Source organism: Protomyctophum parallelum (assembly GCF_964188405.1).
Source record: "Protomyctophum parallelum genome assembly, chromosome: 18".
NCBI lineage: Eukaryota > Metazoa > Chordata > Actinopteri > Myctophiformes > Myctophidae > Protomyctophum > Protomyctophum parallelum.
The window spans coordinates 31,329,608-31,343,858 of NC_139716.1; the positions used below are offsets into that span (position 1 = coordinate 31,329,608).

The window sequence follows — 14,251 nt, forward strand, 5'->3', positions numbered from 1 at the left end:
CTTCAGTTCAGGTGGATCACCACCCATCACCACCCACCAGGCATACTTAACCCTTGGCCTACAATTCACGGAAAAAACGGAATTAATCGAAAAATCTAAACCTCCCGTTAACGGAAAAAACGGAATGACAATCAATATCAGTTATCGCGGGGTCAAAAGAGCAAAAATTAATATTTTTTCGCTAATATCACTAATGTTGGATGTAATTTACCAAAAAACTGCCGAAATCCGCGTGATCGTGCGCTATCGTGCACGCGCGCCGTCTCTATGTGCGTCGCTGTAAAAAATGTGATATTTTGCGATCTTTTGGGGTTGATTTGAGGTTAATTTGACTTAGTTATGAAAAATATAGCATTAGCTTAGCAATCCGGACCAGCCAAGCTATTGACTAGGGTCAAAATACTACAGGATGTTGTTGATCGTTGAACCGGAAGTGACTTAGGAAGATCCGTCTATTTTAGCCAAAATCAGCATAATGGTGCTTTCCCGCCATCTGGTGGCGAATCGAGAGAATACATTTGCAATGAATGAAAAAATAAAACATCTCTTCAATCCACCAGATCTTTCTTGTATGTTAAAACGATGAATTAAAAATATGCCAATTTGTTACCCAAACAAAAAAATTGGGACTGGTAGTCCAAGGGTTAATGAACTGGTGGGCGTGCCCACATAAAAACATTTTAAGAAATACTGTACACTTTTTTGAAAAAAGTATACCTCCTTATATAACAATAAGACCTGATTATCATGTTTTAGGGTGTAAAAAAATCACAGCACTCCATCTTTAACGTCCATAGATTTGTCCGGCAATCGATTTATGTCATAAGTGCTCTAAACAAACATAAAAAATCCCAGACTTGTGCTGCCATATGACGTAAAAGCCATGTATTGAAGGGGCTAGCGCCCCTCAAAAATGTGTATACAAAAGTGGAGTGAAGCGAACTATGACTAGGAGAAGCGAATTAAGGCGAGGGTAACCTAACTTAACTCACTGAAACTATTTCTATGTCACTCTCAGTAACTAAGGGTTAAACAATTGACATTGCATATGTATCAATTAGAGATGTCCCCCGATACTGTATCGGTATCGGAAAAGTATCGGATCGGCCCTTATTTGGTCATATCGGTATCGGGGAATATGCCAGTCTAACCACCGATCTGACACATGGCAGGTAAATAAAATGTTGGGGAAAGTGGAGTTTGCTTTGGAGTTGCCCAAACTGCAAGTGCACATTTGAGTGAGGAGTCTGCTATAAACTCAACACGAGATATTTAGCTAGATAGCAATAAACACTATTCCCGGTTGCGACTTCAAAATAAGATATTTTTTCTTTTTGTATTATTATAAATATTATTCTCTGGTATCGGTATTCGGTATCGGTAACGGCTAACACAGAAATTGGGATCGGGATTGGATCGGAAACGAAATCGGGACCTCCCTATAGTATCAATTATATGTACAGTATCAATGTTCAGTGCAGGGGTGGATGTCCCCTTGAAAAAAACCTTGTTCAACACTGCACTGGCTGTACAGAGCCACTGCACCACTGTGCTGTTTGTTCACAGCCGCCGGGCTGTTTGCTTATGTCTGAGCCAATATGAGACCAAGTACGTGCAGCGAGCCATGCATCGTGGCCAGAGCAGGGGCTTGGAGTGGGTGGCGGGTCATTGTGGGGGGCAGGGGTGTCTCGTCACTCTGACTCCTCGGCTGGACCGAGAGGCTGGCGTTGAATTCAGGATAACTAAAAAGGGGGGGAGGGAAGATACAAAGACAGGGATGAACCCAAGGACTCCCCCCCCCCCCCCCCCCCCACACACACACAAACACACACACACACACACACACACACAACTATGATACTAAACAAAGACAGGCAGGAGTCGAGGGTTGCAAACAGACAGGAGAGGGAGAGTTCCCGTGACGTCATAGTAAACAGAGCGTTTACTGAGGTGCAGCCAGCCAGGTCTGCTCCTCTGGCGCGACACGAGACAGGAAGCTGACATAAAAGAATAGGGGGACCGGCGGTGTGGGACACAGGAGCCAGGGGCCGTAGCCGGCTGCAGAGGATCGGAAATCATTGTTTCAGAACACACAGGCGTCTGAAGAGGAGAGGATAATCGTTAGAGTTGGCGGGGGTTCGCCGTCGTGTTGTTGAACAGCTGGCAAATGGTCAGAGCTATCCCCGTCTGTGACGTCCCCTCTGTAACTACAGGACTTGGTCACGTATGATCACAATTTAGGAATTTGGCAGACGCTCTTAGTCCAGAGCGATTTACAGTAAGCAAGAACAAAAACATGGAAATACATCAAATACATCAAAATAGTCATCATGAATCATACGAAAGCTAAGAACCTAACAGTGGAATATCTATATAATGAAACTATAATGTATACACAATAGAGTGATAATTATGTCTACATAAAATCTATTCGATCTAAGAACCCCTTTTGGTGTTATAACCTTTCTGGACGGGAACCGCTTTTGGGGTTCTGTACAGTATGTACAGTATTCAAAAATTTAAAATATTTGATCCTGGTATATAAATATTTGAAGTTTTTCAGAAAACTTAGGTCAGGTTTTCAAGGCATTTTTAGAATCGGCCTCAGTCCAAAATGCGTTAAGTTTAGCATTTGCATACGCCTGTAATGTCGCTGAGGCTAGGGCAAGTGCTAAGGCAAGTGCTACGGCCGGGCTAAGATGGTGGGTTTTCAGAAGATTGGGAGTGAGTCTGCAGGTCTAATTGCAATGGGAAGTGCATTCCATAATGTTGGAGCATGTGAGAAGTTTGGCTGGTTGAATTGAATATCAAGCGAGCTGCAGCATTTTGGTTAAGATCCGGCTGAAGGGCAGACTGGAAAATTCAGAATACAGTCAGATAGGAACAAAGATGTCGATAGAAATGTATAATATAATAACAATTTAATAATCAAACATTAATATAAATATATGTATGTATTACCACTACATTACAAATATATTATGCATATTCTCCAATAACCAGTTAAATTCAGTGCAGGCTGGAAAAAATATATAAATAGTTTCAAGCTATTGATGATACCAGACCAGGACTGCCTTTACATTTTTGATGGAGGCAGGAAACATTCTCTCCCACCTGAGCAAGTTTCAATCCCCATGTATGTGGTAGGCCTATTTCCCCTGTTGCCAAGCGGCCTTGAGCAGTATTTACTGTCCGTTTGCCCTGGCCTCACCTCTATCTACTGTAGCTTACCCCTCACACCTCTGGCTCTCTTCTGGATGGCCTGTCTGCTATTTCCAGGCTCGGCTGTCTTGGCTGTATGCCCGAAACGTCTCTACACTGCAAACCTTCGTATCCAGCTCTACCTCTGCCCTAGATTTAATGCATTACCGTACATTGTCGGGCAGAAGCCTTGTCCCTCCATATTTCATCTTTTTTACGTGCATTAATGCCCAATTGTATTATATGTCAAGTAGCGGAAAAAGCTGATCTACAAGCTCACAACGCATTATAGAGATAATATCGGTCTCGAGATATTATCGGCCGATATAGGAAAATAACGGTATTGGGGTTTTTTTGTTCAATTGCTGTAGGTCAGCATTATGTCGATATCGGTTGATATCGGAATCGGAAATTAAGAGTTGAACAATATTGGGCTAATCGGATATCGGCAAGAAAAGCCAATATCGGACATCTCTACAGAGGACCATATGTACACTCCCCACTGAGTGAACCTGCATATTCCTCACCCAGTGGTTCTCAACCTCTGGGTCGGGACCCCCAGGGGGGTCCCCACATGATATTGGGGGGGGGTCCCCAGGTGACAGTGAAGTGACAATTTAAGGACTGTTAGACCACCAACATACTATACTATGAAACTGGTCAAACATTGGCCAAATTGTCAAATAATATAAGAAAGAGGCAAACATTTTGAAAATCTACAAGAAGATCTATCAGCTCACAACGCCTCACAATGCGAGGCGTTGTGAGCTGGTAGATATGCTATTTTTACAATATTTATCTGTAGAACTGAGTCAAACAAAATGTATTGCCTCAACTCCTACAGTTCCAAATGCTTATTCATTATTATTTCAACTGCCTTGCTGCACTGTTCTGGGAGACATACGGTACTCAATGTCTGCACGGCATATACTGTAAGTATCTGGCACTAATTAAACAGAACAAGTTACTTGTCAGTGTAAATGTTCTGGTTGTAATAGAAGCTCCTCTAGCCGTAGTGACCCCTCCAGCGGCTGCCCCGGTCTCACCCTGTGGTAATGTGATGTTAATTGAGTCCACAGTGTAGCGAGAGGTCGACAGAGATGGCGAGACTCGTGCTCCAGAGGTCTGATAAGGCCTGTCAGCGAGCACAGACATCCTGACCTGCTACTTGACAGGCTGAACACCGTGTTCTGTGTCCTCCTGTGTAGCTAGCAACCACTTACAGTACGGGCGCATATCTTTGGGCTGACGTACTAAACAGTACGACATGCAATATAGTCCGACACCCTACCCTACCCCAAACCCTAACCTAACCCTAACCGCACGCGGAAGCCACGGGTGAGTCTTAACCGGAAGCGTATGCGTCTTAACCGGCAACGCATGTCCGAGCAACAGGTGAGTCTTAACCAGCCACGTATGTTGGACTATTGATACAGTATGTCGGCCCTTACAGTACAACCTTTTGCACTCCCATGCCCATTGCCCACACCACCAATATCACACCCTGGTATTCCTCCACTGATTGTTGTTTGATATACTAATGATACTATGCTTCTCCAGTTTAGCAGCTACTACTAATAACGTCAAATAGCCGCTCTAATGTCATAGTTTTTCAAGTGCAGGATTGCCTTTCTGCTATATAATATGGGACACCTGCTTAATGAGTACATGGTGTGAGTGTGACCCCTAAATACTGTGCCTTGGGAGCTAAAAGTCCTCCGGGGAACCTGAATGAACTCAACAACTCAACACTATCAATTTTGAGATAGTGTGTGCAAGACAAGTGGTCATACAGTATGTCCTGGAGGTGGAGAGAAATACCAAGAGGTCACCAACATCTGAAGGGTGAATTATCCAGTGATCATAACAGAACAAAACAAATTCTATAGCAATCCAGATTTGTTTTCGAAATTGAATTATTTGGGACCAGATGGTTTTTGATCTAGCACCTCCTCCAGGAGGACTTTAGAACAAAACTCTTTCAGCTAGAGACTGAAAGAGTAATCTAGTGTCTTCCCGTGACACTCAATACATGAATCACTTGGACTGATCAGCACCAAAAATCATGTGCACAATGTCAGTTGGCCACAGAATTACTTCCACAATTATTATTACTTGCGCAAGCAGAGCGCGCAAGTACTGTAATCGGCTGCGTATGGTGGCGTCACTTGGGCAATCAGGGACCAAGTATGTATGTCGGTGTTGTCCTCCAGCCAAAAATTGGTATAAGGTCAATAAGGGGTATGTATCGGGTGGGTATGTGTGTATGTCGGTGTACTCCACCGGGCAATGTACAGGCCATAGGTGGCCTACTTGTGTGCAATGCGCAAGTTGGCAGCTCGACAGAGTGCATTTCTAGTCATTATTGTTTTTATTTTATTTCACATATGATTTATACTTTTTGAAATATTTAACTTTAATTATTATAATTAAAGTCAAAGGGGCTTAGATCAGGCTGAAACCTGGCCTAAATTCGGTGTCATATACCATAAATATGTGACCTAGTGACCTCACAGGCTGGCGCTGGTCACATCCGAGATCCACAATGGAACCACACAAGCCTCATGTGGATTCACATGATTATTACTTGCGCAAGCAGAGCGTGCAAGTAATGTTATCAGTCAGGTGCTACGATGCGTATGTCCCTTAGCAGCATATGATATGACGTCGCTGGCACGAAGCAGACCGTGCAGGTATGTCTTCCGTCATGCTACGAAGCGTGTGTCCCATGACGTGATGAAGATATGTACCAAGTTTAGGTACAGTTGATTTCTCCTGCCGCTAGTGCAACCCAGCCTAAAATCAATGGCTTTCTGAGGATTTTGAATCTGTGGGATAGCATGCCGTTGGATACAGTAAAACTATTCATCCAGATCATGTCAGGCAATATAACAATATGCACACAGGGTTTGCTGCAACAGTATGTGGAAAGTAGCGACCTTTTTTTTTTTTTCCTTTTATGAGATTCATGAAATCGGAACACTTGCACCACTGACCCTGAGTTGCCCATATGAACTGTCCCGTTTCCTGTGATGGGAAAAGACGATAGGGACTTAAAGTATAATTATAAGAGCTGTATAGTTCCACCAAACATGCTTAGGCCCATGTTTATTTTAACATGCTTGTTTTCCTTTTGTTTCACAATGGTATACAATTCTCCCTGGGATATTTTAGGTCTCATTGCAAGTTGCAGGGCTCTTTGGGGGGAAGTTAGCCTACTCATGTGTATTGACTGGACATGGTCATTTTCACAGCTATTGAATAAGGCCTGTCAAAAGAGAAAATGCCATGCTAGTTATGACACAATGAAAGCATGCAGCTGCTCTAATTGCCATGCATACGTTAGAACAGTTCAAGTAAGATTTGGAATGAGTTAAAACGTCAAAACGTTTTTTTGTGAATTTGTTGTACAGCAATTTGTGACTTTGTCAAGAAAAGTGCTATATAAATAAAGTTATTATTATTATTATTATTATTATTAATAATAATAATAAAACGTGTAAAGAATGCATATAATGCACAAATTGAGTTTAGCATGGTTGATATGAATGCTAATCAATACAATTGGTACCTACCCACCAGCATACACTTATTTCTGCTATACCAGGAGTTAACAAACCTTTCCATGCCAAGGATAGCCATAACATAAAAAACAGACAATTATGGCATGCCCAAAATATGGATGCCAACAATCTTATGAATGTTATTAGATCTTGTTTGATTTGTTTTGTTGTCGTTTGTCCTTTCCAATTGCCTCCAAGTTAAATTTGCAAAAAATAAAACAAAACTGAAATAGTTTAAAAGGTTAATTTCAACCCATCAATGCATTTTTCCAGATCGTCAGAACTACAGATATCTGTAGGATACCGGGAGTCCGGGACTACCTTTAAAATGTGTACAGTACATGTAATGATGTATAATATATGATGTACCTTCGCTACAAAATACTGTATGCATTGTCAGTGGTGTGCGGATGACTGACTAAAATCTAATTTATATTTTCGCAACTCTGCAAAATGACACTTTAAATGACATTGTTAAAGTGATCTGGTGGGTTTTGTCCCCCAATGGCCCTGTGCTAGCATGGTGTTGGGTGAATGCGTACTCCGTACTGTATCTATAGGACAGCACAATTGAGGAACAAATGATTAGCTGTTTCACACTTTTAGAGTTAAATGAATGCTCAGGGGTAGGTTTGTAATATATTGTAGTTTTGACATCATACCTTAGTTTTAGCTCTGGTCCATAGCCCTAATGCTAATGCTGCCCTTTATGCAGGGCAGAATTAGCATTAGAGCTATATGGACCAGTCCAGAGCTACCCATTACTTTAAGAAATACACCTCCCAATGCCACTCTTAACATCAATGCCAATCTCATGTGAGTGCACACCATCAATTGGCACAATAAGTCTCAACATCACGTCCTGTGTTTTTATGATTCTGAAAAAACTAATAATAAACCAAGTACCCCTACTGTAGTAGAGTAAGTAGACAATGAACACCAACACCATCAGTCACATACAAATAAACATTCAGAGTTAGTGATGTAAGTAATCTTACACAAGCACTCACCTTATAGTGAGGTGCTGTTACCTGCTTTGTAGACTCCTTGACTGAAGAATCTGCCTGGAAACTGATGTATGAACTATTATCCTGTTCCCCGGGGGAGGTTCTCAGATGACTTTGGCACACTGCACCGCAAGACACCTGTCACAGAGAAGAGAAGCAAGACACATGGATGTCCCAGGAGGAAACTGCATGACATGGTTGTTGTTTCATTGTCATTCTAGTTCAGTGGTTCTAAAGCGTGTAACTCACAGTCAAAGTGAAACAAATTGTTCCATGTTTAGGCTATGCGGGTAATTTAAGTTAAAATGTTTGAGAACAACTGTTCTAGTTTAAGTAAATTGGATATTCTTCTAAACTTGATGCAAACATCCTTGTAAGCAGCATGGCTAGAGCTCAGCTACATCAGATTCAGTGTACTCTTACTTGAACTGAAGTTTGAGAACCAGAACCAGCTGTTCTACTTTAACTCACCATGCCGCACCACCACTGCAGTATGTATTAAATTTGCGATTAAATTCGATGTGGAAAATGCCATTACATTAGCGTTTATTAATTAGTTTGGCACTCTAATGCTAATGAGCCTAGTTGGTCAGACTTGAGTCAAGTGTGACAACCCCACAGTGACAGTACTGGCCTACAGAAATATTGACTCCCCCTTCTGGTCAACAAAGGAACTACGTGGGAAAGATGACCAGGCAACAGTAGGCTGCGGCCTGCGGTTGTCTATAAACGAGTGCGTGGCGTGCGTCAGTGCGTGCGTGTGCTAGCGCCAAATATCATAATCGTAATCACAGGCCAGTGGCCACTTACGTCACAGGCTGGCTGTTTTCTCTTTTTTTTAATAATAATTAAACACACTGACTGTTCCCAACTTCCCACCCAGGCGTGTCGTTTGTTACTCAAGTTGTGCAACGCTACAGGAGGCGGAACTAAAGCCCGCGAAGGGCAAGAGTGTCTGGGACTTCAATCTGAGTTGCACCAAACAAACCACTGTTATGTTATGTTATGCAAGAAGGTAGAGTAGAACATTGTTCTCGTTGATATTATTTCGATGAACGTTCTCCTCGGACTTATAATATACCAAATATAAATAATTACCTTAATGGATAAAAACGTCACCGAAAAAGTAATAGCAGGAGTCGCCGAAGATCAGATTGACGGGGGAGAGAAGAATGCAGTAAAAGAGACCAGCAGCTGGAGTGACACTTTATTGAAGAGCGCCCACTGTGGACTTCCTATCCCCGTTACAGACCCCCTGCGATGTTCCCTGATTAAAGGAGACTGCCTGTACTTCCATTATGGGTGTGATGGACAGGATGACAGAGGCTGGGGCTGTGGCTATCGTACCGTCCAGACAATGGCTTCATGGTTGAATCACAACTGGCCTCCTCCTCCCCCTGGGGGCCAGCGCAAGCCCCCTCCAAGTCTCCCTGAGATCCAGCAGGCCCTGGTGGCCATGGAGGACAAACCAGGCTCGTTTTCAGGCTCCAGGGAGTGGATCGGGACATTTGAAGCTGCCCTAGTCTTGGACTACTTCTACGACATTCCCTGTAAGGTGGCACACGTGAGGGGCGGGGGGGCAGAGCTGGAGCGCGTGGCAGTGGCAGAGTTGCACGTGCACTTCCAGAAGCACGGGTCTCCGGTCATGATGGGAGGGGACAGAGACAACTCGTCTAAGGGGATACTCGGGGTTTGCACGGGGGACGAAGGAAGCTATCTGCTTATCATGGACCCGCACTACTATGGCTGTCCTCTGGAGAGGGAAGAGTTGCAGACGCGGGGATGGGTGGCATGGAAAAGGGTGTCATCCCTGGACCAGTGTTCATTTTATAACCTGTGTCTGCCTCAGAGTGTCATACAGGCATAGCAAACTATAGGATAGGTATTAGGTTGTCCTCTGTGGTGTTTCTTTTGTTTGGTTAAATCACATTTGTGTAATTAGTTTATACATTATAAAAATGAATTATGGAAAAACATGCCATTTGACTTCAAGTATGGTTCCCTCAGTTGAATGACAAAAACAGTCGTTAGGAACTGCTGTCACATTAAGTGAGTTAACGTGTTATCAAGTTACAAAGTAGGCTACTGTATGCGTTCATTGAATTGGCAGTGGTGTGGCTGACTATGTTTAATTCATGCTTTTTCACATAGCAGTCACTCGTAGCAAATAAATAGATTTTCGCACCTCAACACATTTCAACATGAGTAAAGGAGAATGCATGGAAACAACTGGAGCAAAATCTATATTATCCTGTATTCCTGTTCACGGCAGAGGTATCCAGAGAATGACTTTGACATGACACTGCAAGACACCTGTCACAGAGAAGGACACTGGACAAATGTACAATTAAATTCCATTTTGAAAAGTTATGTTTGACTCAGTCAAATGTTTGCATTCTGAACTAAAAATGTACATTCTTCTAAACATGATGATGCAAGCGTCCAAGTCAGTGTGCAATCAGTTTGTTAAGAAGCTGTAGTGCCATCTTGTGGGTAAATACTGAAATGGCACACTGCTCGAATTTGGACTTGGAATTTATTTTATTTAAATAATAATTTGCCCCAAATTATTCCCAATAAGCACCATGTATTAAATAAATGTTCCTTAAATTAAGTTATATCTTAATTGAGAGCTTCTGACCTGATTTGTTTTCGTTCAGGATTATCCAGCTAATCCAGCGGCCAACATACAAAGCTGTATTCAAAGAATGAAACATGATTTAATGCTAAATTATGTGGTTGTTTATTACATATGAATGATTAATACTCTTGAACTGAGCAAATTAAAGAAAACATTCTTTATTTTCTACATTTCAGGCAGATTTGGGTCCTATATTCCTTGTTTCATTTCACCATTTCTTGTTTCTTTTCAAATTAATAGCAGTTTCACATGCAAGATACCCTAAATCAACACAAACTGAAAGAACTACTTTTAAAATTCACATGGTTTTAAACATCCGGTACACAGTCATTGTAGAAGATCTGGAAATTCTTGTCCACCTCCATCCTTCCTTTGAGGAACTTCTCCAGATTCTTAAGAGGAACCTCTACCATGTGGTTGTTGATGCGATCGTTGAGTCCGTATGCTCCGAATACAGGGAACTTGTAGCGCAAAAAGTAGGGTGCATTTTGGTCAAAGTCGGTGCAGCAATAGGCCGACCACATGTACTCTGGTATGGCGACGCGGTCTTGGTTGTTCCGACGAATCATGTTCCCCGATATGGTCACCCCGGTGACCACGAAGGCCTGTCCCCGGCAGTAGTTATTGAGACGCTTGCGGATCAGGTCCTGGTGCTCAGCCCAGGGTCCCATGTTGAATTCTCTTATCTGTGGCACCACGTTGGTGAGGCTGTAGGTGGAGGCCTTGTCCATTGGATCTGCCTGGTGCTCGTCAGGGCTGAGTTGGCCACGCTCATACTGCACCACGTCAGCATAGTCTTCCAGAACTGCCTGGCTGTCCTCAAAGTTCATATGCATGTTGGAAGACTGGGGGAAGGGCTCCATGTTACTACTGCCCTTATCTGACGCCAGCTATAGAGACAAAGTCAGAGGATACTTGGTGACAAACATGCAATACACTACACACTGTTACCTTCATGAATAACAAAGTAATAAAGCTTTGTGGTTTTACCATTTTGGTAAAGTTAGTACAGTTAGCCTGCTAAGTTAAGTTACAAACTAGAAAGGGATGCTCTGTGGAGCGCATATTTCCGCCAGCCTGGGTTACCTTGCCAGGGCTGTGTATGTTGTGGGGTTCAGCTGTCAGGGTGTGAGGAAGCTGGGGTGAATAGCTTTTCTATGTTTGTTGTGTAATAGCCTATAGGCCCCTCCTGCACATTTTGGAAGACAATCATAGCCAATCCGAATGGAATATGACAAATCGCCGAATCGGAATGTTCATACATGACTTCAGAGATAGATGTGTAAAGATTTGTGGAGTTTTCTGTGTTTGTAATTCAAAAGCAATGTAATATTGTAGCATAATTTAAGTAAATTATGTAAACTAAGTACATTAAAAATATATAACATCCCAACTTCTTGTTTCTCTCGCAGAAGTAAAATATTTTAATGTGCTTATAAGTAGTCTGAGCAATAGGACAATCCTACCCATTCACAGGCAGCTTATCTAATGCCTTACGTTACTCAGAACAGCAGTAATAAGATACAGTCTCATCTTTGGATGTATATTAAATACCTGCAGCACATTGTGGAGAGAATTATCAAATGTTTTTGTTTTCTCTGAACCCATTACAGTATTTACCATCCTGTTGAGTACAGCTATATATAGACCAATGCTGCATAGCCTACTGTAGTGCAGTATAACAAATGAAATATATATATATATATATATATATAGTGGTTATCATAATATTTATTTACTTTGACATAACACAGCTAAATGGACATGTATTATGTACAGTATACTAAGATTTAAACACTAAACACCCACAACGGACCACTCATCATTGAGTTTCATGGTCGGACTCACCTGAGGCTCAAACATCCAGGGAAAATCCACCTTCTTCTCGCCGTCTGACTTCTTGAATGTGTAGGCAGAGTAGAGGGGGATGTGTTTGTGGGGTTCGTAGAGGGTGACATAGCGTGGCTTGTCCTCGTAGTGTTGGCAGATCTTCTTCAGAGTCTGAGAGTTGCTGAGGTAGCCTCGTGGCGGTGTGCCCATATACAGCGAGTCCTTGCAACGCTCTGCGTGGTTGAAATCGCTCACCACCCCTGCGCTGACTCTCTGTAGCAGCACGCAGGTGAGCAAGGCGACGGCCACTGCGAGGGACATGGCACTGGACTTTGATGCGGCCATCAGCACTGCACTGTTTTAAACTCTTCAGTCGTTCCCAACTACCTCTGTGTGCAGCAACCAATAACTCCTTTCCAACTGTAACAGATGTGAGATAATGTTCTTGTACTCACTCATAGTGGCTGGAGGCTGTAACTGGGCTCTCATTGTCAAGCCTTTTCCATATTCAAAGTGTGTATAGTGGCAATAATGTAGACGTTATGAATGTTATCACTGTTTGAGAGGAAATACCTGTAAGATAACTACTCTAGAAATATCAGTAGAACATGAAGCATCCTCTGTCTACAACATAACATTTTAATTTATTACCAAGTACATTTACACATGCCCAGGATATTGTCCTCATTTAACCAATGCCTATATTTGGAGAACCGGGTAGCTATTCTCTTGCACCAGAGAGGAGTGTGTTTGACATGTCTTTGGTCACGGTGACAGACAAAAACAGCTGCCAGCAGTGGGATTCAAACCCTGGACCTTCATACTGTGAGGTACCAGGAGCTAACCACTGAGTGACCGTGATCATGTAATATCCTATTGTACACAGTGTGGCCTAAAATGTTTGTCTTTTGTTTTTGTGGTTGTATTGAGTCAGAGAAAACGAGAGAGAAAGGAAGAGAATTGTGACTGAGACCAAATGGAAGAATATATGACAAGAATATATGGAAAGCAAGAGAGGATAAACTGAGTGCATTAACACATAATAGTGTGGCTTTATCTCGAAGAGTGTAAAACTCAACTGTGTACATGACATGTACACATCCTCTCTTTCAGTCAAATGTGTCAAAGTAGTACTATGTGCTCTAACTAGACAGACAGAAGACAATGGCATAAGTATAGTTAGTAGTAAAGCATCTCTATCACACAATCCCAACCCATTTGTCTTCAGTTAAAACTCCTAATGAGAATCTAACTATATATCTACTATATTTTATGGAATGTAACATCCTAGTAGTATAATCAGAGATTGTGGTATCTACAACAATTTAATTTTACCAAAATGGTGTTCAGGTACATGAACCTTACATGAACCATGAACCAGATATCACTCCCCACTGATCACTATGCACATGCAGTGTAAAAGCCATGCGAGGCAAATTAGTTCCCTACAGACGTGGTGAGAGGTGGTGTGAAAGTGTGTGCACATTACTGACAATGTATGCCTTCAAAACACATTTCACCCTTCTTCATTATAGCATAAATAATTTCTGGTTTTATTGCAAATGTTTAAATTGAAGGGATCCATGCAAATATGTCTTTTTCTCATAATAAATAAAAAACAATATTGGCATATATTGGATGTAAATTGAATACATTGTTATCAGAATGTATTTTACTCAAAATATTGACATCAGTATCGCACCCAAAAGTCCTGCATTGGTCAGCTCTATATTGAATAATATGGTAGGGTATAATTAAAAATGAAAAATACACAATTACAGGGATGAGTAAATCAACTTTTATTACTGCAGATGAGGCAAGACAAGCAGCAGTTAACTGTGATCATTTTGTTGTCTTCAACTCATTCACTCACTCTTCAATTAAAAGTTTATTCATAGATATAATATATTATATTTGACGATTTTACAGATCACAACATGACATGATGGCACACATGACATGTAGTAGCTGAGAGATATTTCTTGACAACTTGGACCCTAACATCCCTA

At 41.9% G+C, this 14,251-nt stretch overlaps 2 protein-coding genes across 2 annotated transcripts; one reads left to right on the top strand and one right to left on the bottom strand.

The window, feature by feature from the left end:
- The first annotated feature begins 8,773 nt into the window (after positions 1–8,773).
- ufsp1 (UFM1-specific peptidase 1) lies at positions 8,774–10,545 on the top strand. The gene has a single exon (XM_083788354.1). It carries the CDS (start codon positions 8,874–8,876, stop codon positions 9,636–9,638), a length of 765 nt encoding a protein of 254 aa, XP_083644480.1. The 5' UTR covers positions 8,774–8,873; the 3' UTR covers positions 9,639–10,545.
- Positions 10,546–10,648: 103 nt separating this feature from the next.
- Positions 10,649–12,607, bottom strand: LOC310875284 (endonuclease domain-containing 1 protein). The gene is made up of 2 exons (XM_083788469.1): positions 12,261–12,607; positions 10,649–11,302 (listed from the first exon to the last, which is right to left on the bottom strand). The coding sequence occupies exons 1-2, from the start codon at positions 12,585–12,587 to the stop codon at positions 10,721–10,723; spliced, it is 909 nt and encodes a 302-aa protein (XP_083644595.1). The 5' UTR covers positions 12,588–12,607; the 3' UTR covers positions 10,649–10,720.
- Positions 12,608–14,251: the final 1,644 nt, after the last annotated feature.

Excerpts from the sequence above, each read along its gene's own strand:
- ufsp1 (XM_083788354.1), top strand. The coding sequence starts at position 8,874 with ATGGATAAAAACGTCACCGAAAAAGTAATAGCAGGAGTCGCCGAAGAT.
- LOC310875284 (XM_083788469.1), bottom strand. The coding sequence starts at position 12,587 with ATGGCCGCATCAAAGTCCAGTGCCATGTCCCTCGCAGTGGCCGTCGCC. Across the intron at positions 11,303-12,260 it reads CCTGGATGTTTGAGCCTCAG|CTGGCGTCAGATAAGGGCAG; the intron begins GTGAGTCCGACC and ends TTGTCTCTATAG.